The 27330-nt window shown below is 40.5% G+C and overlaps 1 protein-coding gene across 1 annotated transcript; it reads left to right on the plus strand.

Annotated features, from left to right (window-relative positions):
* On the plus strand, nucleotides 1–26847 carry LOC129113447 (neuronal migration protein doublecortin-like). The gene is made up of 7 exons (XM_054625734.1): nucleotides 1–165; nucleotides 4642–5069; nucleotides 7493–7833; nucleotides 17750–17852; nucleotides 20754–20843; nucleotides 23743–23840; nucleotides 23959–26847. The coding sequence occupies exons 2-7, from the start codon at nucleotides 4706–4708 to the stop codon at nucleotides 24013–24015; spliced, it is 1053 nt and encodes a 350-aa protein (XP_054481709.1). The 5' UTR covers nucleotides 1–165; nucleotides 4642–4705; the 3' UTR covers nucleotides 24016–26847.
* Nucleotides 26848–27330: the final 483 nt, after the last annotated feature.

Consider the following 27330-nt stretch of genomic DNA (forward strand, 5'->3'; position numbering starts at 1 on the left):
CTCAGACTGAAGCAGACAAAGGCGAGGGAAGAGACGGCGTGCCGCTATCCTGCAGCATCGACTCACACGTTTACGCGCACACACACACACGCTCTCTCTCTCTCTCTCTCTCTCTCTCTCTCTCCCCCGCAAACACTCCCTTCTCTCCGCAAGCAAGAGACGCAGGTGAGTCCGCTACTGGGGGTTGATGGGGATTATCCACAGACTTGACTTGTTAAGGGAGAAATGCAATTGGGCGTGATTTTGATTTTAAAGTGGTCAAGATAAGATGGTAAAAGCAGATATTTTTGTGTGGAATAAATGTGGGTTTTTTTGGGGGGGATGTCAGATTTGAGCAGGTGGATTGTGAATAGGTGTGCGCACAACCAACCACCCCCCACCCCTTTTTTTTTTTTTTTTTTTTTTACCCTAGAGAAAAAAAAAAACTTGCATTTTCTGCCGGTGCATCTCTGCCATGTGGCCACATCATAAATGAGAAGTGTGGCATCAGGAAACTTTTTTTTTTTTTTTTTTTTGCCACTGTGATTTTTGCGCATGGCGTGGTGTTTCTGGATTTGATTTGTGTATGTAGATGAGCTGTGCATGAAGAGGACTGGAGAGTCATAATGTGGTTTGCTGGTTTGTCAGGAGTGTGTAGTCACCGGGGTGTGTGTGTGTTGTGTGTGTGTGTGTGTGTGTGTGTGTGTGTGTGTGTGTGTGTGGGTGGCTCAGTCAGGAGCACATAGCCAGCCAAAAATATCAATGTTGCTGCAATGCTGTTTAAATGCTCAGAACAGCCTTTAGTTTGGTGGAGGATGCATTCATTTTGCTGTGGTGGTGATTTTTATTTATTCTTTTTTTAATTTATTTATTCAGCTATTGAGATGGAAGTCTGTTGTGTATCAATCAACCATTAAAAAGAGATGATGTAAAGCTGGATGTCATGTAATTTAACACTGAAAAGCTTCGATAGTAGTGTAACATTAATGCTTCCAAGATGCACTTTTCTGGCTGCTCCTCCAGCAGCTAGTGATGGTGATGTCACTCTGAAGGCAAGGCACCCTGTTTTGAGACAATGGACTGTCCTAGTTGATGCTCCACTGGGAAGGGTCACTGTTAGCTCAGCCCATTAGTGCAGCAGATGGGGCTTGAAACCTGGCCTTTGTCAGCTGAGGAGCCCCCCACCCCGGTAGTCCCACCCCTGTCATCGGGGCCTGTCATAAAAACCCCAGTCAGCAGCACAGCCAAGGGTTAGCAGGGGACCGGAGGGCCCCGCCACATGGATGGGTGGCGGCAGCCTGTTTCCTACAATTTAATTTTAATGGCCGCTGTTTGTCGACCATATGCACCATGGAGGACAATGAAGGATTAGAAATGGAACAAATGAGCATTATTAAACAATGTTTCCTTAATTGGTTTAGATGGTTGGAATGAAAAGGGTGAAGATGTTTTTTTTCCATTGGATGTAAAGCTCTATGTGATCCACATCCAAATGAGATGATGGTATGTCGTTCAAAGCTGAGGTTGCAACTAAGAACTATATTCCTTATCGATTGTTCTGAATTTTTTTTTTTAAGATGTCTTGATTGTCTTGCCACCTGTCAAAACCTAAAGATATTCAAGTTTACATTGATATAAATTAGATTAAAGCCTCAAACCCTCACATTACAGAAGCCAGAATCTGAGAATGTTAGCCATTTTTGCTGGTAAGATGAAAATATTGATATATTAGATCATAGCTGTCAATTAACGATCAGCTAATTGATTTATCTGCTAATCATTTAGATCTATTAGAGGGCACAACCAGTGTGACTTCAGTTTCAGAAGTTTGTTAAACCACAAGACTGTAAATTCACATTAATACAATTCAAGTCAAAGCAGATAAATGATAATAGTGTATAATGTCCCACCTCTACCTAGAAGCCCTTCTCATTGAGGGTTTGGTTGAAAATTGTTACAAAATGGTGCGACATTTCTTTCCATGATAGAAGAGCCAAATTGTGATATCAAGTCTTGAACATCATCAACCAGGAGAACGTGACGAAAAGCATCCTCATAGATTTGCAGTGTATGTGTTGTTAAAAAAAACCACTCGGAGGTGACATGAGTTCAAAGATCGGTGACCTCATAGTCAATACAGTCAAGTGCTGTAAGCTGAGTATGACATGGAGGAGAAACAAGTGACATGTATGACACCTTTTGCCTTATTCTGGCATTTTTGTGGAGATCAAGGTTTTTAAAAGTCTGCACAGAGCAACACTGGGTCAAACTGAACTTCTAAGAGCAAGAATATGCCTGCAAACTACTAAACAGATGAAGATGCATAAAAGATAAAGATGTCATCACTCTTGAAAGGGCTAAATTGAAAAAGAAAAGCGCATATTGACAATGTGGTCATGCCAATAGAACTGAGCTTTAAACTGTGTACAGATATCTTCCTCTTTCATGTGGATGGGTGTGTATCAGTGTTCACTTTGAAAGATATGGTTCAATGAGTTCTTGTGGCTTTTGACGTTTGGGTTGCGGTCATGAGGTGCAGGTGGGAGGTTAACAGGAAGAGACCATTCTTTTTTTTAAATAGACAAGCTGTTCAAGCCTTTGGCTGGTCCGTCTCATAGCATAAGTGGTTTATTGTTTGTTGGCTGGCCAGATGCATCTTTTGCATATTTTTTGGGAAGCAGGAAGAGCTGGATCTCCTGTAACATTCAAATCCCTACTATTTAGGGACAAATAGAGTTCACATTTTCCTACAAATGAATTCAAATGAAGAAAACTTTGAATTCAGTCTAATGTGGTGAATTTGCTTAGAAATCCAATTTACACATATACTGATTCACTGTTACATCTAACCCATTTTAAATATTAAACACTGCTCTGAGAATCCATTATTTTTACTGATGTACAAAATCACAATACTTGGATATGTTATATTGTATGCATAGCTTTGCCACACATGCTTCACTAAATGTATTTTCATTACACTGAACACATTGGCCAAACAGTAACAGCTGGCAATATTAACAACATTGAAGAAATAAACTTCCACCTCTCTTATGTGACAAAACACCATCCTGACATGAGTGATCTGAGCGGATCAACTCGCTGAAACAGCATTTGCAAGAACATATTTTTTTTATGGTTATCTTTCAAGTTCCCAAAAGCTCTATCAAATACATTTTTTAAGAACTGTACCTTTTGAGCTTTATTAATTAGCAATTTGCCAGTTACTGATTCATCTAGTGTCTGAAGGGGCCGCACTACAGAAGAAGAGAAAACAGATTAGCCAAAGCAGATGTTGGATTGTAATCTTACTCTAAACTAAATATATCAGTCATGAATTTGAAACAGTAAATCCACCTTTTAACATACAATTTATTTTCAGTTTAATACATTTTTACCTTGATTTGTTAATCAAATCTTTGCCATTGGGAAACCTAATTAATGTGTGCCATGTGGTTGGTCAGCCATTTTAATCTCCATCTGTGTATAATCCCATTTTCCTACCTGACAAAATATACATTATTTAAATCCCGTGTTGAGTGAAAACTGATTCAAACATGACATTAAAAGGATTTATCTTAATTGACATCAGAATCCCCACTGCCTGGTGCCACAGGGTATCAACTGTGCAGGAGGCTCATTGGATCATCTGTAAAGATTCAATTTTAGTGTAAACTTGAATATGTAAGGGTTTCGGTTCCTTACATATTCAGCACAGTAGTTCAAGGACTCAAACTTTGTATTGCTGAATTTTTTTCTTCTTTTTTGACTGAGCTTTCACAAGCTAAATAATGAAGCCACATACACATTGTTCTTTGAGGTGGTCAGGATGTTTTCATCAATCACTGCTTTCAATAGAGACACATTTGTCTAGAGCCTAAAGACAAGCATTTAAAAGCCCAAGTCCTTTAGTCTCACTTATAATGACAACCAGTTCCATTCATTGTCCACCTGTTTGCAGACGAGACCATTACCATCATTGCAGGTTTATAGAATTGAATTTGCAAAGTTAAATGAAAGTGAAAGTCTCTGTGTTCGTACTAGAAATTCATAGTAGGGCTCTTGGACAATAAATTGACTAATTGGGGTTCTTAATTAAGACTTCTTGAGTAGATTGAGTCTGTTTTTATGTTTTTTTTTCATGCTGCATGACTTCTTCCCAAGAAAATTATGTGCACGTTTGGTTAAAAAAAGGGTTTAAAGTGGAGCTTATGTATGATTCTTTGTGAGGAATTCAAGATATTTAGATGACGTGAATTAATTTATAAATCAACAAAATCTTATGAATGTAAGGCGACTCAGAATTTCTTTGGTTGAGGGCAACCCAAACTCATGATGAGTCTGTGTTTACTTGAGTTAAAATGGAGTTTAGCTCCCCTTGTGTTAAAGTGAAGTCCTCTAGGACAGGATGAAGGGCACAAGTAATGTTTTTGATGACTGAAATTATCCTAATATACTAGAGGACATTAGACTAATATGGCTAATCAGACCTAGTGTGATTGTTAATTGGTCACTTTATTCATAGCTTGTCTGGGCCATGTTGTTGTACCAAGCCAATATAGTAGATAACTTTGTATTATTATTGTTGTTATTATTATTATTGCAGCATTTTACTTTGTGATGCATTACTTAATGTGCATTGTTTTCCGTTCTTTTCCCCAGACTCTCAGGAGCTGTTCACTACAACCACCAAACAACTGTCACAACCATCTCAACGAAAGTCATCATGGAGCTGGACTTTGGGCATTTCGACGAGCGAGACAAGGCCTCTCGTAACCCGCGGGGCGGGCGCCTGAATGGACTTCCCAGTCCAACCCACAGCGCCCACTGCAGCTTCTACCGCACACGCACCCTGCAGGCCCTCACCAATGAGAAGAAGGCCAAAAAGGTGCGCTTCTACCGCAACGGAGACCGCTACTTCAAGGGCATCGTGTACGCCGTGGCCAACGACCGGTTCCGCACCTTTGACTCGCTCCTGGCCGACCTCACACGCTCTCTTTCCGACCACATCAACTTGCCACAAGGTGTCCGCTTCATCTTCACTATTGATGGCACCAACAGGATCGGCTCAATGGATGAGCTAGAGGAAGGTAAGCATATGTGGTAGGATGCTCGGAGCACTCATTATATCTGTTTTAATAAGATCAGGGATCATTTGTATTGTGGTTTTCTTGCTCTGCAGTTTCAAGTCAGATTCCGTGCTGAGAAGATTTAGAAGCATAACATTTCCAGTTCGGAGATTAGGAGTCTTATCTTTTGGGTCTAGACTCCTGTAATCTCTTCATATGATGTGTCGACTTCTAATCTGAGGGTTTACTTTGGGGCAGTCGAGTGACGTGGTCCACTTCTCTCAACTGTTTGAACATTGTATATGTTGTTAGGCTATTAAGAGGAAACGTAAATGAGAATTTCTTAAAAACAGAAATCACGCCTTGTTTGAACTAAACGGCCACATTTGCAAATAACAACCTGTTACTCATATGAGATTGTAATACATGAGTCTGCCTTCAAAGATTTCTTGAACCTGCTTTAAAAGCTGAAAGCAGCTTCTATCTTGGCCTTCATTGGACTCGGTTTTGGAGCGTTTAGCTTTAGACTGTGGCAGGGGTTCACACTGAGCCGTGAAGTCAGCTCTCTACAGCTCAGCGTGGGATAAATGGTTCATTAACAGACGACATTAGCATCAAATTGATTTAAAGGAACCTCCGGTCACAATTTTGGAGTTCTTACTGTCAAGCGTCTCCTTAGTAACAGTGGGTGGAAATCCAAATTAAAACTACACCTTTTTCTATTTTCATCCAATTTTTCATTCATTTTTTTCTCTCTCTGATAGATGAGGTAGTATGAAGGAGTTGTAGTCTATATTTGGCATCAGAAGGCTGATCAGAAATGAATTACGTGTGTACAGATTTATGTTGCTTAAGATGATTTGAAATCTTTTTTGGTTTGTTCAATAAAGTCTTTGCTTGGAGCCATACAGGATGATCCATGCATCGGCCTGCCTGAGGAAAGTCATATTTCAGTGAAACCGTTTCCTAGATGCAGCAACATACAATTTACATCAACGACCATCAATCTGATGTTTCTCAAGAATAATTTATAAGAACAGAGTTTAAGTCCTGGTCCACTTTATGAGATTGTTCTAAAGAAGTAGGGCGAGGTGGACAAAGTAAACTTGGGGTGAAGTTAGAGGATAAACTGCAGTGTAATTTGTTCAAGCTGAGATCAACATCTCTGCTTCTTGAGCTGCTTGGTAAAGATAGCAGTGTGTGTGTGTGCGCACCATTATGTTCTGTTCTGTGTGTGTGTGTGTGGTGGGTGCAGTAAAGACGGGGAAGCACAGTGAGCACTGTGGGTGGTGGTGGTGGGGCATTTCATTGTGCTTCCTCTTGTGGGATATAATTAATTGCTCAATCTCCTCTGCACTGTATAATCCACTTCTGTGCCTTTTTGTCTTTTGCCGTAATTTCTCCACATTTGGCCTAATTGTTGCCTTCTGGATTCCGCTTTTGTCCAAATTTTCTCTTTTTTTCCTCTGTCTTTTTCCTCCTTCTGCATTTTGCCACTACTTTAACCTCTCTCCCTGTCTGAGCAAGAATGGCACAATCTGCTTTTAAGGCTGGAGGTTGATGAAAATGGAAGATTTGTTTAGAAAATTGGATGAAGCTGGGCCAATTTAAGAAAAACGACATTTGTGATGAGGCTGTAGAATATTAAAACTCCTTTACAGATTTATAATTTCTTATAAAAATGGTAATTTCAAATAATTCTTGGACCTTTTTAATGAATGAATAATGTCCAACCAGGGCTTACAAAAGGCTTCATCTGGAAGAATAGTTGTTAATATTGCAGCACAGTGTTTCTCTACTGTATTGCTATTACTGTCGGCGTTTGCTGTGAAGCAGGTATTGTTAGACTGATCCGTGTTGTGGTCTCATGGGAGAAGCTTGAAGGTTAAACTTTTTTTTTTTTTTTTTTCTTCAACACCAGACAAAGACATGCAGGTGTGAGCTATAGTAGAGTAACACAGTATCTGTCCCACTATTTTAGATGTCTTAATTAATGAAACCCTAATATAGTCTTATGAACAAAAACAGGAAATCTGTTTGTTTTCTGTCCCAAAAGGATTTTGAAGTTTACTTTAAACTTCCAATCAATTAAACAAAACGTTTCCCACATCATCCCAGTCAACCAGATAAAGTTTTTGTGTTTAGACATCCAGTCCCGAATCTCCTGCCGTTCCCTTAATACGATGGGGATGAATGGCATCCTCTAAGGATAAAAAAAATAACCGTTTAAGAAAATATCACATACTGAAGATGGTATCAATAAAAACTAAGTAAAATATTTTTTATTTTGACATTAGATCCCCCACTGGTCTTGATGTCTGATAAATCCAGTTCCTGCAGGTTCAAATGTTTTTTGAGAGAACACCTCTGGGAGTCTCAGGTGTCAGAGATGAATAGCCGAGTGTGTTACGACACACTAACCCAATTTTTTTCTGCCTTCACAGGGGAAAGCTACGTTTGTGCATCGGAGAACCTCTACAAGAAGGTCGACTACACAAAGAACGTCAACCCCAACTGGTCCGTGAACGTAAAGGCCTCAGCCAGTCAGAAGAACATGCAAGCCTTTGCTGCCAGAGCTGCTGGCTTTTCCGGAGAGAGCAAGGACTTTGTTCGACCCAAGCTAGTGACGGTGATGCGCAGCGGCGTGAAGCCACGCAAGGCCGTGCGCATCCTGCTCAATAAGAAAACGGCGCACTCCTTCGAGCAGGTGCTCACCGACATCACAGAGGCCATTAAACTTGAAAGTGGCGTGGTCAAGAGGATCTACACGCTTGATGGCAAGCAGGTATGTCTCACCTTTTTATAGCCATTGCCCAGTTTACATCATGCTTCCAGGTGAAAGGCATTGGATCTAATGTGCTGCTGCAAACCAAAGTTTGAAAACTAACCCTCTAAAATCCTAATGTACCAATCCACAATGGATTTTGTCTGCATTTGAATAATGCAGCACAGAGCCCTCTGTTCTTAGAAAATACTGGAACAAGGGTGCTCCATTATGTAAGCAAAGTTATCAGCTAGCTAGTAGGAAAATTTGTGGTCAGGATGAGAACAGTTGGATCATTCATATATCCACCCACACCCAGTCAGGTATCATGATCAAAGGAAAGCAGGAAGCAAAATGATTTGGGTAAAAAAACAAAACAAAACAAACAAAAAAGATTGCATGGCATTTCCAGTGAATTTATTTAATCTACTTTTCAAAATGGACACAGAAGGTAGAGGACAAAATGTCCGCCCACTACCTTCAGTCAACAGTGACACTGGAGGTCCATGAGAACCTCCAGTGTCCATGAGAACAACCTGTTTACACAATGACCTTTATTGTCTGCAGTCTTTATTCTGACTTTTGTCTGATGCAACATATTCTCCTGTCTTGTGGTTGATGGCATTTGTATCCTCTCCAACAGCCTTTTGTTGTTTTTTGGGGGTTTTTAGGCCATGAGTCTACCTGTCATTCAAAAGTCCTGGGAAGTTCTGTCTTCCTCCCACCAATGTAGTGCACAAAAGGCCAAACCCTGTATTGTTGTGTTTGATCATCTCGCCCCCATTGTTGCTCTCTTTGGGATGGTGCATGCTGGTATTTTAGTGAAATGGTGAGAATACGGTTGTAGAAAAACCTTCAGTTTAACAGGTGAACAAAACCAATATCCACCTGGTCTCTGGAGATTTTTAACTTTTCTGGCAACTTGAAATACTGGCAATTAACTGAACTGAATACAGCTCTGAATCATTCGTGTTACTTAAAATTTATGTTTGTCATGCTATGTTAGGTAGAATATAGCACTTTTTTTTTTTTTTTTTTTTTTTGCTTTGGTTGCTGAGACGCATCTGATTTTGGGGCTAAAACATTTTTTGGAAGAAAATGATCAAAGACACTGGCACACCTGGATTATCAGCATGAGTTCCCATTTTGAGTTGATGAAGATCAAACTGCAGACGTTTCCTTTGTTTTATAAAAGATGCCACAGAATAAAGATGCCACAGAATAAAGATGCCACAGAATAAAGGTCAAAGTGTCTTTATCGACCTCCACTGTTCTCTGGTGTTCAGATAACGGATCATTTGGCCGTTGTAGCCAAACAGAAATCAGGGCCCTCAAGTTCCCACAAGAAGAAACGTTTAGTTTCCACTCGTTGGCTGTGGGCCTGTTCACACAATACACAAAAGTATGAGATTAAAACGTAATACAGTGTCTCCTGATTTAATGTAATCTAGAATAAGTGCTTGATTTGATCACCAGCAAACATTGCAACCTTATTAACACACTGGCAATAGTTCAAATTGAATCTGGAAAAGATGCCCATCAGACAATCATTATTTTATTCACAGGAAATATTGAAACACACATCCTATTGCAAACCATGTATGCAGTATTTATTTGGTTTGTAGCTAACTGAATCCCTGGGTAGCTAGTTGGTATAGCTCCCTTATTTGCTTACCTGTTGAATTCAACAGCAGAATGTGCTTTTCTTTCTACAGATAACTTTCTATTTGACTTCTGTCCAGGTTTAAGGTTTGCTTCCTAAAGAAAGATGGTAAATGGTGCCAGTTAAGCTGCAGCTACAGGCCTTGCAGGCAAGAAAAAGCTTTCACAGGTTTTCATGAGTGTATTGTGAGAGAATTAAGATAGTTGGCTTGGCAACAGTCCCATTTAAACTGTTCTTAAATTCTGTACTGCTGTTATAATAAAGTGCATTAATTTCTTGTGTGGGCTAATACCTCCAATAAGGGTTTACCATGAAGATTAGCAGAGAACATAATGTGCAACGAGACACAACCGGGGGGGAAAAAAAGCACAAAAGTAGCGAAAGCTAATCAAATGAGCCATATGAGGCACACAACACGCTTTAACTTTACCTAGAAGTCACTCCCTGAGGAAGACTTGTTTTCTCAACACACTGGCTAAGCTAAAAGGACATAATGTTTTATTCATAGTTATGCTTTATTGGAGCAGCAGGGTCGGTCACCTGGAAGGCTGTGGAAAGGTCTGTGAGATGGACCAGCTAATCTATCGCTTATATCAACATGTGTGCTACTTTATAAAGTACCAAATAAAATGTGAGTGAGCGGTTTGGTCCACATAAAGGACCTTTTGGCTACAAAAATAATCAACAGCTATGATGCAGGTACTGATCTTTCTTTTCTCTTGATAATTACTTAGCTCACACCTGTAACTGACTGCACAGATCAAATACCTTTTTTTCTTTTCTCCAGACTATTGTTAATTAAGGGAGGCGGGGATGTGGTGCAAGCGGTAAAGCACGTCTGTGTGGATACGAACATGGACATCTGTTCCTTGGTCCTCCTCTTTGATATGGTTAAATGTTTGCTAATTCTCCTGTGGGGACCTTTTCCTGTATTATTCATTACAGATGGACTGGGGATCGTACCCTGCTGAGCTCCTCTAGGTGTTGTAGTTCTTTAGTTTTTTTTTTTTTTTTTTTTTTCCCCTCTGTATTAATAAGGCTGGGATCACATGTGTCTTGGAGGAGGGGAGGTGCGCTGAAATGATAGATGGGGAATTAGATTTGTAATGCTCTCTCCTTGGGGTGCAGTCTGGCTGCCCCTGGTCTCCTACCGGTTTTCCTACAGACACACTTGCTTCGATGTTTGGATGTTGTAACCACCTTATGGAATATGAATTTTATTCTCATATTTCAGTGTTTTTGTCCTTGTGGTTTTACTGTGGAAAGGATTGGTTTTTCTTGCCATGCATTTTTAATGATTATATTTCCACAAAATTAATTCAACAGCCCGCCATATGGTAGCTGTTTCAATCCGAGCATATTGATTCATCTGTCTTCCCTGTAGATAAAGATGAATTATTGCGTGATTAGTGTCCACTGGTTTTGGACTGCTGCCAGCTTCATTGCAATGCACAGAAATGTGGGAAAAATGCTGCACACATTATTGCGGCGTCTTTGTGTGCAGAGGCACACTGCAGCTGCTCTGTGGTGGAGGTGATACGGTAGAAGCAATATTGATGCAGTGCCCGCCCCTCCCTGACTCTGCGCCGATCCTCCTCTTCCCATTCCATTGCGATAGCTGCTGGGACTGGTTGCTATGGAGACCACATCCCAGGCACAAAGAGAGCCCAGCTGGTGTGGACCGGTCTGTCAGATACCACATCCTGTAGTGGGTGTGAGAGTCTACTATCAATGCGAGCCTCACATGTCATGTCTTTTATTTTTTTTTTTTTTTTACCTGTATGCTTTCCATCATCGGGTTTAAATTGGAAGCACGATGGACTTTAATCATGTTTGCATTTGGAGTTTTTAAAGGAACAGTTTGTGGCTGAGATAAAAAGGTGATTCAGGATTTTAGAGCATCTTTTTAAATGCCTACTTCTCACTCTTGATCGTCCTCTTTTCCCTCAGTGCTGTGTAGATTCTAAAGACAGCCTGCCCTCCTCTCTTTGTCAGTGTTGTGAACAAAATCACTCCCATTTTCCCCTCAAACGCTGGTGCTTTCACTTCAATCAGGAAGGGTGGGGCTGGCGGATTCACGAGTTATTTTCCATTCTACGAGCAAATTAGGATCATTTTATTTTCACTGATGGGTAATACTAATTTCCCCGTGCCTAAAAAAAAAAAAAAAAAAAAAAAAAAAAAGGCAAAAGCACATGTCTTGATTTCCCCTCTCTGCTTCTACAGGCTACATTAAATCAGAGGGTTTATTTAATTGCTGGCAGCCATTTTGTATTCATTCCTTTTTGATAGAGGTGTCTGCATAAGATAATAGTTCTGATTTGCATTTAAGATCAACTGCTTGTTCATCTGAACTGCACTTTGGCAGGGTTTTGCATCTAATAGATGCCAAATCCAAATGTCATCTGTGAAAAGTGTTCAAGGTTCACTGTGTTGCAGTGCGATTCGGCAGCATTGCAGAAAGCTCATCACTCTGACCGGGCTTAGAAATGAGCTTTGCATTTAAGTCCTTTTTTATTTTTGTTTAAATCGATTTGTCAACAAAGAGCCACACGGGAAAAATAAATGGATGCTTCAGGCACAAGGTCACACTGTTATTGTCGGAGAACAAAAGATTCCAATTTCCCTTTTTAAAAGTGAATAACTTGCGGTAAGAAATTATTCACTGAATAGGATATGTATGCTGGAAAGGGTTTAGCGCTTCTTAATGTCTAAAATAAATCCAGTAATGGGGAAGAAAAGCCTGCTTTTCCTCGGTTATCAGTGCTCTTGCAGTCTGCCTGCTCTTTGCCATGCTGCAGAAGGAGCAGTTGTCATGGCAATAAGCTCCACTGTGATGGATTTGGTTTGTGACAATGGCGGTAATACGCTGAGTGTGCTCTTTACATCGGGTCTTACCTGCTCACCCATCACCACAGCTCACTGCAGTCACATTTCACACACACACACACACACACACACACACACACACACACACACACACACACACACACACACACACACACACACACAGTGTTAGACAGAGGCAGACAATCAGGCTGACAGAGGGGCGTGGTCCCCATGATGAAGCATGCCGAGCTGGCTTGGTAGCCTGTATGCGTCCTCTGTGTCTGAATCCCCTCACATCCCCCCCCCCCCCCCCTTTTCCTGCACGAGGACCACATCAACAAGTGAGCATGACCTGCGGGGAAGAAGAGGGAAGCACAATTTAATAACGCTAAGGCCACATCCGTCAGCCAAATGGAAAGCCTGTTTCCTCGGGGTTGTGAAGGGGTGGGGTTGAAACAACACCATGCACCAGCTGCTCCCCATGACTGTGCAGATACCACGGCCTAACTGGCTCATCTGTGCACAACATGCATCCGGAGCACCTACAGTAGCACACAGACACTGTACCAGTGCACCGAGGTCACAGACGGGTCAGAAAGGCAACCGTCGATATCAATCATCGTTAGAGTGAGACAAATCGCTGCTCAAACAGTGGCTGGCTTTTATATTTTCATCCAATAGATTTAAATTCGTTCACATAAATAAATCCATCAACTGAGCTGTCCAACCATTTCAGCTGTGAAACCCTCAGCTGAAACGGACAAAATGGAGATGCTGTGTGTATTTTTTTTGAGGAATATTCCACTTGGTGCAGAGGCGCTGATATTGATCCATTCTGTGTGCCTACAGTGAAGAGATTGGTGTGGGAGTTTACCCATGGGTTTCCAAAGCATGGTCTTACTGGCTCTTTTTCAGACATACTGTCTTATTTTATTTTTTTACCTCCCTTTTCTCTTGCATGGCTCAGTAATCCTGAGACTACATAAAATCACAAGCTCACAGTGAGATTTGTATTTTTGACATCTTTTTTTTTTTTTTTTTTTTTTTTTGATTTAGCTACAGGCTCTGCCCTCAACCTTACACCATCCCCACAGTCATATCCTCTGCTAACATAAAGAATACGCAGTAAAACAGTAAGATGCAGTGTGCAGTGCACCCTTGCAAAGCCACTGTATGAATGTATTTAATTTATTTTCAGCTAGCTAAAGGAAACCCTCATAAACTGATCTGAGGTGACTCCTCTATGGTGTCTGTCAGAGCACAGCAGATTAGTATAATCGGTTTTCAGTGTTTGATTTTACTGACTGACCGTTTGCTGACTCTTCAGCTGCAGGGGTCAGCCTTTATGTTCGCCATGTAAGTGCTGATTAGAGGAGTAACGACGGAGTCAAAATGGCATAATGTAACATTTTATAGCTTCTCTTCTGCACAGAGATCATTTAACATGGCTGTGTGGAGGTTTCTCCTGGTCTGGTATCTGTCGAATATCTGTCGTTCATTCATTATTGCTCTGACTGTGCTGCTGAAAGGATGAGCTGAAGTCAAACACAAGTAGCTGCCTGTATGAGACAAAGGATGCTCGCGCTTTGTTCGAAGATGTTTCCTGCGGATTCACACACAAGCTGCAGCAAGGAACTGCTGTTTTGATAACTGACCTGAGATATTTCATTTGTTGTGCCGACCAAATTGTTTAACAATCTGGCATTGATTTGGTTTAGTTTGAGTTACATGCGGAATCTTAACAGAAAATATCCACCTTACATAGATTCGACAGAAAACTGAGGCTCTGCTCAGCCCAGATTCTGATGACTTTTGTTTTATTACACACACAGTGTCCCAGTGGCTCTTCCCTGCTTAGGTACCTTCTTTTCATTAAGGTTTTATGATGCTGGATAAAATTGGTATCATATGGTGCATATATTTCATTATATCAACTTTCATTTAGGTGATGCTGTATGTTGTGGTTTCATGAACGAATCCAATAAAAGGTGAAACATCTCACATCGGAGTTAATTCCACGACATTCTGTTTTATAGAACAAATAGTTCATTGGAAAAAATGTCCATTAAGCACCACAAGAAGGAAGTATAGAAATCACACTAACCTGTGGCCCTCCCTCTTCTCACTGGGAAGTTCACAATTACAGATCACTCAATTTCTATATTTACTACTCGACTGCCATGACCTAAAGAAACGCCTGCGGCGTGTGGACGATCGGCCAGAGTCGGGCCAAGGGAACTCTGAATAATTCAGTTGTTGTAGTCGGTGGATCCCTGCATAGCTGCTGGTGGTGTTGGTGGTTTTTGGGGGGTCATGTGGTCCTGACAGCTGGTGAGACAGAGATTAGGGATAGGTTTGGTGGGACTGAGGGTGAGGGGCACCTGGAGTCTGGAAGGAGCCAGTTTTACAGAAAACCCCACCCGCCTTGCTCCAATAAACAAACAAATGCTTATAAAGATATACACTGTGATGTGTGGATTGCATGTGCAATATGCAAAATGAGGGGTTTTGATAATCTGATTTCTTCTCATATTGTCTTTTCTCCTGGATTCTGATGGCAGGTGGGTCTCTGGCGCAGTTGACTGACCTTTTCAAATTGAGAGCAGATGCTTTCTTAACCTATATCCAAATGTTCCCGAGATGGCCTGCCCTTTCCTCACTGCAGCCATGTTTCAAAGGGACCCTGACATTTTACATTTGATCTGATCGCATGCAAAGCAGAGCTGTTTTCCCCCCCACAACATTTCTATCGACTGTAGGCAGATCTGTCGGGCCACAATTTGCTGTGACAGTTAACCCATGACGGGCATCCCATGCGAGAGGAGACACAAATGCCTCCATGACGCTGTTATTAGTCAGAAGGTTGTGCACGTGCAGGCCAGGTTTATGTGATAGTTGGAGTGTCTGAGGGACATTGGATACACGCTGTACATGAATTATTTGTGGGCTTAATGATTCAAGGAGCACCGGTCAAAGATCTGCACTGTGACTGTACAGATAATGGGGATCTTAAGTGATCATTGTAGGAAATAGGATTAGTGGGATTGCTTAGAAGGATTCAATGTTTTTGATAAGGAGTCTTAATGCTTACTGAAACATGGGATTAAACTCAGGTTATTTTGGAGCATGCTATGTTTGCACCCTGGTTCTAAATGTTTCATTGCAGAAAACATCATTCTACATCTTTGTTTAGTGTTTTATTTTTTTATTTTGTTATTTCTATTGAATCTCCTCTGAGGTGGTGCTGCCAGTCAGAAACCACCAGAGAAGACAGAGTCCTCATTTCGAATGGAGATTCTGTTAAAGGAGATTAAGGTAGTCTGTTGGATAAACACTTTATCCCTTTAATCAGCTCTGTTCTTAAAGCTATTAAAACATGGACTAGCCTCTCCCCTCCCACCCCATTCCATCTCCTCTCCTCCACCCACTGGCCTTGTGGGGAGGGGGAAAGAGCACTTACTTAATGCTTATGATTCACTGTCAGGTCCCCTCATGCCACAAAACAGTTTAACCTAATGAAAGTAACATGTATCTAATCTCTTGATAATGAGCACAGAAAGAAAACTCACATTTGCAGCCTTTTTCAAAATGAGGCTGGAAAACCAATTAGATTTTGATCCCTGGAGTCAGAGCACCATCTCTGTACCCCAGCAGGGATCTTTCAGGCCTGTATCCGGGGGAATCTTGTGGCACACAGAGAGGTACAGCTGTTGGATGCCTCGCCAGCGAGTCACCACCACACACTTTTAGCTTGTCTAGCAGGACAGGGAATCAACATGGCAGCTGCTGGGTGGGGTGTTCCCAATTTATCTGCAGCTCATAGTTTGCATGTGTGTATAGCACAAAGGAAACCATGGTGCATCTTGACTATCCTGGCGACCATCCCAACATACTACAGTCTCTCTGGTCATAGACCTCCTCAGAGAGACCAGCAAGAGAGTCTAGAGTCAGTGAGAGCCTCGTGTTTTTTTCTAAAAAATTAGCCCTGTGAATAAAGACAGTGAGTCATGTAGTTTAATGCAATTAGTACATTTGTCTTGATCCAGTAAATCAAGTGAGAAATAACAAATGGCATGTGGTGTTGAAAGGCAAAATGGAAATGAGGCGGAGATGCTTTGTAAGAAATCTCATCTGCACCAGGAGGGGAAAAAAAACAACCAAGGGGAAACGCAGCTTTTTAGCTTGAATGGCTTTAATAGGCGTGCCTGAGCTGGTAACAGCGCCTGTATAATGGAGAGGAGAAGGTGTGGCCCAAAGACATCTGTCCTCTCAGGCCATATTGTGTCAACAGCTGCTATAGAGTGAAAAAGACCCTGGGGAAGGAAGTTGAATCATTTGAACATTACGGCAAAGGTGTAACATTATACTCTCCGTTTGGGCTTTTTTTATGCCTTTTGTGATTTGTTAAATGCAGCTACTGTAGCTAAAGGCATGTTAACATGACAAGCAAACACAAAGGTTAGGTGAGTAAATCCTGTGGCTGGCAGACACTGAAGACTTTACTCAGTGAATGAATCCATATACGGCTGTATGTTTTACAGGTTCATTGTTTTCTATTTTTTTAATTTCTATTAATTGAATTAATCAGCATTTAAGATTTTAATTTCTGACATCAGCTCATCATCCATGGTGCTTCTTCTGTACAGCTATTAGCAACGCTTCATCAGGCTGAAAATACCTGTATGGATGACTAAATGATGAGTGGATTTGGATAGATCTGTAAAACTGAGTTTTTCCACAAAGAATCACACAAAAGCCCATTTTTTTTAATGTTGTGTTTACCAGAGATGTGCTCATTAGTTTCTTGGAAGTAAGTCATGCAGCATGAACGAGAAGAATGACTAATCGACCGAAGAGATCTTAGTCGACTGAGAGCAAAACAGCTGATAAATTGACGAAGAGGTGGAACCCCCCTCAGATGAATATGAGCAGATTATCCTCTGTTGCCGATTGCATAGTCGTATGTAACTCTTTGAGAAAGTGCACTAAAGACATTGATTAGCATTTGAAACCGATATTTTTAGCCATGACTCGAGTCTGTCAGCTGACCACTTTGGTCCATGCTGAAATGTCTCACACGTGTATGTTCCCCTCAGTATAAATTATAATAACTTTTGCGATCCCTTAACTTCCATCTAATTCCACTTCAGGTAAAAATTATAAATGAGTCTTATTTTGTAACATTCAAGGCTAATGATGTTTTCATCAGCCTTAGCTGTATTTGTGTTTATTGCACATATTATCATGCCAATGTGCCAAACTAAGATGGTGAACATTAAATGAAGCTTAGCATCAACATTTTAGCACAGGCCTTGTGAGCATATTAGCATGCTGATGTTGGCATTTAGCTCAAAGCACTGCTGTAAGTACACTTACAGCTCCACTAAACGATTTTGATGCCACATTATAAAGGGGTCTCAAGTTTTCTGTCTTCTTGCTTCACAGGTTACCTGCCTTCAAGATTTCTTTGGCGAGGACGATGTCTTCATTGCATGCGGACCGGAGAAATTCCGCTATGCCCAGGACGACTTCTCTCTGGATGAGAACGGTGAGCGTGACGGCATTAGTCTATATTTTACATCATCAAAACCATGATTAACACACGGTATGAGCTTTACAATAATCATAAGAGACAGTTAAACATCATTGCTGTGAGAAGATTCATGAAATGGTTAAAGGCATTGTGTAAAATGAAAATGTCCTCACAGAGCGAAAGATGAGTATATATCAGCTCTTGTGACTTATCGTAATGGATTTTTTTCTTCTGTTAAGATGTTCATTCACATACCAAGCTGTGTGCTTGTTCAAAGTGTGGAGAAAAATGATGTATGTCAGAGGGAGGCCGAGAAAGAGAGGAGTGTGTTATCTGCAGCCAGCAGAAGGGTTAGGGAAAAAAAGGTAGAGAAGAAGAAGAGCCATTAATCTGTCCAGTGACGGGTTTAGGCCAGCTGATCTCTTGGTGCTGATACTGCTGAGAAGTCGGGGAGAGAAAATGTAAAACCAATCCTCTCAGAGAGTCTCTCTGCTCCCTTCGGACCTGGGAAAAAAAACAACCTATTTTTAACAACCCACTTCTACCTAATGTCTCCTTTTTGAATCGTTCAGGATCTCTCAACAGCGCTGATACAGGGCTGATTTGTCATTACGCTCCCTTCATCCAGTCGTCCCCCCCCCCCCAGCTCCTTGTCTTGTTAGGGTGGAGATGCCAGTACATTTATAATAATGATCTGGGTCCTTTTAGTTTCAGCAAAGGAAAGGACCCCCACCACCCCCAATGAAACCAAAGCTATATAGTTTCATCCAGTCTATAATAGCCTTGGGGCAATACTGAATAAGATGGAGCATGCAGACATAACTTGGCCTCAGTGGACTAGATGAGAGAGCCCTGTCTGTTATACATTACATGAGGACAGACGGATCACTCTGGATGATGATGATTTATGGACAAATCCTGACGTTTTGTAAGGTGATGCTCACCCCAATGATGACTGATACGTTACCTTTTGTAATGTGTTTTCAAGGAGATAATATTCTATATGCAAAAATTAGAGACGAACATGCTAAGAAATGTTCCCTCTATACTTTTGTTTGGGCTAGAAATGAATGTTAAATGTATTTTTATTTTTGCTCCTTTCTTCAACGCGCACAGCTTTTGAGCTTGGTCTGGCAGAATTACCTAAATAGATTTAAATCCCTTGTGGTTATTTTCCACACTCCTTATGTGAAGTACAAGACTGTGATGGACGTGCAGACAGAGGGGAGGACATGTGTACATGCAGCTCTGTTTATGCAGCGACAACATCAGTTGAAGCCGAGAGGGAACCTGCGCAGGTAGACTGGGGGATATTTAGAGACCACTGAGTAGACTAGACAAGCTGCCAGTCTGAAGCATTGTCAGCGGTGTGGCGGCACACCTCGCCAACAACGAATGTACGTCTGTACCCGCCCGTGTGTGAAGGTTAAGAGAGAGGAGACAGACGTGGTGCGATCCCAGGAGACGGAGGGAGGACAGAGAGTATAATTAGCATCAAAAGTGGAAGAGAGGAGGGAAGAGGGAGGGGGGGGGAGGAAAGAGAGAGCCTGACAGTACAAACGGGGGGATGCAGAGGGAGGAGTAGCAATGTCTCGAGTCTGTCTTCCCTGATTTTATACAGTGACCCAGAATACACTGCATACATTTTCTATACGATTACTATAAACGCTCACTGTTGTGTGCTTGAATTCTTAAGCAACTCTTCTGAATAATAGCCATAAAACTCAGAACTACGAAGATGGAAATCAAACTATTCACAGTACGGATTGGGAATTTTTCAAATTTGTTTAAATATCATCCTGTCCATACTGATGCCAAAACACCTTACTTTAAGTATAACTAACCTGTCCCATTTAACAAAGGAAGTAACCTTTGCCAAGTATTAAATGTTGTCTAAACACAAGCAGTCAAACTTTGACTTCACCTAAATAAAACCAATAAAAAAAAGCCAGTTTGTTATTGGTACAATTATGATTTTAATAATGTTATATCTTATATAAAGAATAAGTAAACCAAGATGCCACCAATACCATTTTTCTGTAATTTTACATTGCTCATTGCCAACATGGACACATTTATGTCAGTGTTGAGGTTTAAAGTAGTAATAATTAAAGTCTAGAGCCCTGATAAGCTGCTGCTAATTGTCTTGCTTCAGCATGTTAAACACGGATGATAAAACAAACAAAGCACATCACAAAAAATGCATTCTAGTTGACACATCTGTGCACGATGTCGCCCTCATTGACCATATGAAAAGCCTTTGTCTAGGCAAGTGACATTCTGGGGAAAAAATGGATTCTTCATGTTTCTTGTATTTTATACTTCTCCACTTTAGTCCCGCTTATTTCCGTCTCCTTGTCGTGCTTGTGCAGTGGGCCCACACAAAACTGGGTGTGTTTCCACGCATTGTATGTTGCTAGATCCCAGAACACAAGGGCAGCAAGGAAGCATCATACTACCACTGTAAAAAGGCAGTTAAAGTTATTTAACAAAAATGAAAAACATGATTTGGTTCAGGATTACAGCAGCAACTGTACCTTGATGGTTTATCAAAACTACACATGGCCAATTCGTTGGTTACTTCACTATGTCTTGTTTTACATTTTGTTTCCATCAATCAATATGTTGACATGCGTTCATTCAGAGTTTGTGAAATTGTAGAAGCAAAAGTTTTTATACACAAAATAATGCATTTACCCATTTTACAATATCAAGTTAGCACCAAAGTGAGAAACATAATGTGAAAGGTCTGTTAATACAAGTTAGAAAGAATAAATAAATAATTAAATCACTTAACTCTATTATTATTATTTAGCCATTTGGTATTAAAGTCGTATTTTGGACAAACATGCTCACACTCTTTCAATTTGGGGAAATTTGATGTTTTTCTAATTTTCTTTGCGCTTCTTTCCACAGAATGCAGGGTGATGAAGACACCCAAAGGTCAACGTGGTTCAATTAAGAGTCCTGGTCCGATCAGGCGCATGAAGTCTCCTGCTGAATCAAGTGAGCCTGATATTATCTCACCCACACTGTAATGCTTTCAGTTATAAAATTCAGCCAAAATTGACCTCACCTTCTTCTATAAACTAAAAAATAAATAAAGAGCTGGTGGAACATATATTTCCCTTCCAGCCCTTTCTTCTGCTGTAGAAAGAACTCATCCATACATAAAAATGACAGCAGAGTCGATTCTCTAGCGAGTCTGTAGCTTGACCTTGACCTTTGACCTTACTCTTTTGGGAATGCTTAACATACAGAAGGATTTCTCCTTTAGGATCGATAGTGTATGATAGAAGATTGCTAAAAAAAAAATACCAATCTAGCTTGTTTGCACCTGCAAATCGCAGAGATGCTAATGACAGAAAAAAACATATTCTATTTTCTTTTAATTTTGTTCAACTATAATCTTCATTTTGTTGTCTAGAATTTGACTAATGGGCAGAGAAGGAGATAGAATCCTGGTTCCTCTCTCTGTTTTCTGGAGTCAGACTGTTTTTACTGGGGGGTCCAACAACATCAGCTCCTTAATCTCACTACAACAACTCCTAAAACCCTCTAATACTGGAGATTTGGGACAGTAAAAACCCAGCCTTTATTCACTGAGGCTAATCTGATTAGATTTAGAATAATGTTGCTATTGCAGATCCTTAAAAAAAAAAAAAAAACATGAATAAAACATGAAAAGTAAACAAAGGCAGTGTAAACAGCTCTCAGCTGTTTGTTTGACAATCAGCCATTTTAACATTTCACAATATCCAGGAGGCAGAAGAACATAATAGACACTGGTGCCTGCTCCAGCTTGAATCTTTTATGTTAACATCTTTTAGCTCCGGAAAAAAGTGCTTTACGTCTTTGTTACAATGCTGTCTGAGTTTATGTAGCTGCACCATTAGCTGGTTGGTGCCAGCTCTATTATTATTATTATTATTATTATTATTATTATTATTATTATTATAGATCGGGTTCAGACATGAGGAAAAAAAAGCCGTTTTCTTCGACAGCTTTGGGGTAAACTGTAAACGATGGAGAAAAGAAAACTGTTTCACATAACTGGTTCAAGTTACGCAATACTAGATTATTACATTTTTTAAAACCGCATTAGTTCTCCCACTAGTTATTGCTTTATATCAAGATGGCACACCCACATAGAGGTTTTACGTGTTGTTAAAGCCTGTGAAAGTATGAGCAGTGTCTCTCAAACAGTGGACAGACAGAGCAGGTGAGTTATTAAATCCCCTGGAGGATAGTTCTTGTTTCACGCCACTTTACATGATAGGAGGGGGGGGTTGGCGTCTCCAGCGCTGCGGGGCTCCTCTGTCCTTCAGTGGTCTTGAATATTTTATTGATTACTGATGGGGGCTGACGGCCTTTAAAACAGCAGATGGTTGGCCTGCATGCTGGGGCGGCAGTAAACTGTTGAGCATTAACCACCTCTGTGATACCTGAGAGGTCAGCAGGGCCAGAATGGGGTCGTAACAGATGAAACGTATGTGACTTGCATATGTTAACCCAGATTACTACTCGGGAGACATGCAAAAAGAGGATTTCTACTCTAAGGTTACATTTTAGTATGTATGTCATCTTTCTCATGTGCAGCAGCCTTTATGAGGTTGAAGTACATCTTTTAGGATCTTGTATCTTTCCAATGATATATTGGGAGCCGTTAAAATAAATAAAATGACCATGTAAAGGCCAATATATTCATCCATTAAGTGCATGTTTCCATTTAAACCTATCCTGACAGCAATTCAAAGCAACACATACATACACCTTGCACAATATGATAAAAAAAAAAGGTGTTTATTATTTTAGTTAAAGGTGCAGTGTGTAGTTTATCTCGGTGAGGTTTCGGTTGCAAACAACTGAAACCTCTCCCGTGTGCCAAGCCTGAAGGAGAACTTTGTTTGAACCGCAGACTCACATTCTCCCGTCATATCTAAAATGTATAAATATGTCTAATTTTAGTTACCTGCACTTTGTTCAGCCTCTGGCATATAAAAAACTACTTGTATTTAGGTGTACTGGGTTTAATGAGTTGAATGCATTTAAAGTGTGTTTGTCATGGCCCTGGGATTGAAGCTCTCAATGAAACAAGGTAATCTTCAATTAAACCTTCCCCCACTGGACTGAGTTTAAACGGACAAGAATAAATCTCTCAAATGCAGAAATCTAGAGATAAAACGTGGACAATGTGGATAACTTTGCTGTATATAGAGAAAAGATTACTCTGCCTCTGCTGAATGTTTGGTTTCGAAATGAAACAGCTGCACTCTCTGTGCAGTGTTTGTGTGGGGGAGCTGCTCATGTTTAGCTATTCAGATTTTAAGATTCCAAGATAATAGGACTTGTGATTTTAGGTCTGTCCTTTTTTTAAAGTGTTTAAACGGCTTGTAAAGTCCACATTTGTAAATCTGGCTGAGTGGTTAAATGAAGGCAGCGGCATTTAGTCGGTTAACAATGAAGTGTTGTGTTTTCAACACTCATTGGCCCAAATGTACACTGACCATCTGGCTCATAGTCTTCAGAAGTCTTTTCATCTCTTCAAAAAAAAAAAAAAGCCCACTCTCTTAAAGCACTTAACACACACAGCTACATCACATCACTCTGCTCTTAGATATAAACACAATGTTCCCACACAGAGGGACTCCTAGCAACGTGGCAGGACGCAGAGTGAGTGAATAACATGGCGTCTAGCAAACACAGAGCTCGTCAGCCGCCTAGACCTGGACCGCCAGCGTCCCCCCGTACGCTGAAGCCAAATTAGGCCACAGTTCAGGAATGACTTTACCTCCAGAGCCAAGAAAAGTAGTTCAGGCCTCTCTTCATCCACACTACTGTTTACCTCTTTTTCTCCCTTATCCCTCCCCCCCTTTTCCCCTCTCCTCTTTGTGGGCGCTCTCAGCCAACGGGACGGGTTCCAGCAGCCAGCTCTCCACCCCGATTTCCAAGCATTCCCCCACCTCCACCCCCAACAGTCCAGGCCTCAACAACAAGCAGAAGGTACCCGGACCTCTCTCCCTCTCCTCAACCATCATTTTTTTCTTACCCCTTTTGTCTCCTAATCCATATTCTTAACATTGAATTTACACATGTGGTTTTGCCCCCTCTGTGTTTGCAGGATCTGTACCTGCCCTTATCTCTGGATGACGATGACTCTCTCAACGAATCGATGTAGACCCTCCTCCTGCAGCCTGCCTCCCTTTTTTGGCCTGAAACACAGAAGTTTTTATACCTCTGCTGCTTTCCACCATCACTCACAGTGCCACCTGTTGTCTAGGAGAAGCATTCTTTGTCTCTTTGTAAGGCCTTAGCCACCAGGGCTACGACACCATTTGCTGCTTGAGAATAACACAAACACTGTTTCTATTCATTTCTTTTTAAATCTGTTTCGACCACATTGTAAAAAAATATGCTCACTAATGTTCCGACGTATGTTTCCATGTGCAGGTTAGCTGCTATTTCTCAAAAATGGGCACACAGTTCACTGACCAGCAGATTTCACTGTGTAAAAAATTTCACTTTGGTCACTCAAGATTTTTGTTAAAGGATGCACTTTGATTTTAATATTTCGGTCACAGAATTCCAAGCAGCAAATGGGTATTTTTTAGGGGTGTTAGTCAGAGCTGACTCAACTTTTTCATCACTTGTATTCGTGACGTTCCTCCGTGTCCTCCTGTCCTACAGTCAAAGGTGTGAAAGGTAATGATTCCTTGTCAGAGGAAATCTGCTAAGCCAGATAAAGTCTTTCTTGCCCGCTGTAAATACTGTGTATAGCTATCCATCTTAACATCTCAGCCCATTGCCGTGCTTCCATAACGTCACTACAATGTCCGTCTAACATTTGCTAAACATGATACAGGGTTTGGACAAAGTAAAAGAAGCGCCAATTAAACGAAGTCCCACCACAGAGGGTGAGGATGAGTGGGATGCAGCTCCCAACTGAGGATGATTATCAGAAGCCAATGCCTCCTCAATTCATGTTCCCAACTGAATATATAAACAAGAGGATTATAAAACATCTATTAAAAGTCACTTTTAAACCACAATGGAGGCTTTAAATTCCTTATATTGGCAGTAATTGGCATTAATCTTGTCTAATCGGGGACAAGGAAATAACTTTGTAAGAAAAAAGCCTCCCACGTAGCCCTCTGTGAAGTCTTTGTGTTGGCGTCTCCTCTATTTTGACCCTCTACATAGACAGTAGGCTATACATGGTATACCATCTGTGTTTTAGATTTTCACAAACTGCAGTGCATGATATTGATGATTATGTAACTTAAGACGAAGCTGATTTGAAGGACCTAATGGTGCATAAAAACAACCAAAGGAAAAATATACTAGACCCTTTTTTTTAAAAAGCTAACAGAAAAAAGAAAGCTCACACATTCAGTATACCGTCTAAATCATTCCCTTTAGGCCAGGTGGTGATGTTTTATAGTACAATATGTGAAATTGAAAGATAAATAAATAAAGGTGTCAAAGCCAAAGTATGATGTTTTAAGTATGATGATGATTTTTAGACCAATAATTATAGAAAAGGGAAAATATGTAACTTTATTAGTTAGTAAATATGCTGGAGGCAGCACACCTGGAGATTTATGCATGTTACTTTTAACGCATCAAAATAACGTTGAGATTAAATAACAAATCACACTCATCTGGGGCAATTAGAGTTCTATCAGGGCGCTCAACAGTAGTGGGGTTTCTTCTATTTTGCATGGCTCAGCATAGTTCTCTGATACGGAAATCTTAACGGTTGTCTAAATCTATGTGTGGGTTTTAAATTTTTATAAAGTTTTATTAATTTATATCAAGGGTATTGTCTAGGATTTCTTTCTAGTTGCTCACATGAGCTCTAAACACTAGTACTTTTTTCAAGCCTCTGTGTGCAACTTTCTACGGCCATATTTCTTTTTCTATCGTCACGACTTGCGTCGTGTGTCTTACAAATCCACTGAGAAGAGTTTTCTCAGATCTTTGCAGGGAATCGAGCCTGAGAATCGCTAAATTGGACAACGCTGAAGCACAAAGCAGGGAGCTACTTATTTATCACAGCAACAGACACTTTACGGTCTACTTGCCAGCATTTAAATGCGTGACAATTCGTTTTTTATTCAAATAAAAAAATGCTGCAGATGTAGCATCCTTTTAATTAACATCTATGCATTCGGATTCAAGAATAGTTAAAATACTTTTTTCTTTTTCGGTAGGAATGGCCTTTTTATACCCAATAGAATAATGAGAAATAAACTAAGTCAAAAAAGAGTTCCATTCAGGTAAATCGATTGTGATGATGTGACAGTCTGAAAGCTGTACGAGTGATCTGGATTAGGTTTAAATAGCTGTTTAGATCAGCCATTTATTGCTCGCCAAACGATCCAGTGCTGAAAGCTACATCTTTCTCCTGCAGGGAGTGCTGTCACGCCAGCACAACAGCTAATAATATCAGCTAATCCAACAGCAGGGACACCTCACTTTACCCGCCATTTTGTACAAAACCCCCCAATTGTTGTCACACAGTTCTGTATAACCTTACATGCTAATAATGTTTTTTGTTTCCTTGATTTTTCTACAGCTTATTACAGCGCTACAGTATATAAAACATTAACAGAAAATGTTGGTTGTCTTGTGTTAACCTGCCTCCACCATGTAAGACAGATGGTGTGAATTCATCACCTACAGTGGTGCCTTTTTTTTAAGGATTACTGTCTTTTGATAAAAAATAATGAAATAAGACATCGAAGGCTTGATCTTTGTTAACAGCTGTTTGTAAAACATTTTTAAATGTCTTGAATGATGAGGCCTCCCAACACACTTTGTTTCGAAGAGCTACAGGACACTTTAACATGGTGTAAATACGCTCCCTTCCTGTTCTCTTTCATATGTATGCCTTTCTGATCGAATGAATGACTTTTTTTTTTTTTTTTTCTTGGAAATTTACAATGTCCTTTTTAGTGGTATTTTGCAATGTCACAGTGGCTTGTTTCAGTGGTTCATTCAGTGTATTACCGGTATCCTTTTGCAATTAAAACAGTTGTATTTCACCTCTCTGGTCTTGAGTTTTTTTTACAATGATGGCTGCTTTTGCTCAGATCTATGCACAGAGTCTCATTGTGTGTCTCAAAACACTGCAACAATACTTTGCTTTTTTACAATCAAAGCAATAGTATGTGTTTGTGCTCATATTGTATGTGTGCAGCCAATGCTATGTGCTACATATCTGTCGAGAGACACATAAATAGATAAAAGATTGTGAGTTAAAAATAGTATTGTGTTCATGTGGAGATCACTACCTAACCATCTTCATCACCATGGGAACAGGAAATCTGTCTCGCACATTTCATACAGTGGCCAAACATGTCAGACAACGGCTGAAGTGTTAACATTGTCGTTTTATTAATTAAACATAATACTGAATGATGGGGTTAAAATATGATGTGTCATGCTCTTTTATTTATAAAAGCAACGTTGTTTAAGAATTAGCAAGGAA

The sequence above is a fragment of the Anoplopoma fimbria genome, chromosome 24 (assembly GCF_027596085.1).
Source record: "Anoplopoma fimbria isolate UVic2021 breed Golden Eagle Sablefish chromosome 24, Afim_UVic_2022, whole genome shotgun sequence".
NCBI lineage: Eukaryota > Metazoa > Chordata > Actinopteri > Perciformes > Anoplopomatidae > Anoplopoma > Anoplopoma fimbria.

Excerpts from the sequence above, each read along its gene's own strand:
- LOC129113447 (XM_054625734.1), top strand. The coding sequence starts at position 4,706 with ATGGAGCTGGACTTTGGGCATTTCGACGAGCGAGACAAGGCCTCTCGT. Across the intron at positions 17,853-20,753 it reads CTTCTCTCTGGATGAGAACG|AATGCAGGGTGATGAAGACA; the intron begins GTGAGCGTGACG and ends TTCTTTCCACAG. Across the intron at positions 23,841-23,958 it reads GCCTCAACAACAAGCAGAAG|GATCTGTACCTGCCCTTATC; the intron begins GTACCCGGACCT and ends CTGTGTTTGCAG.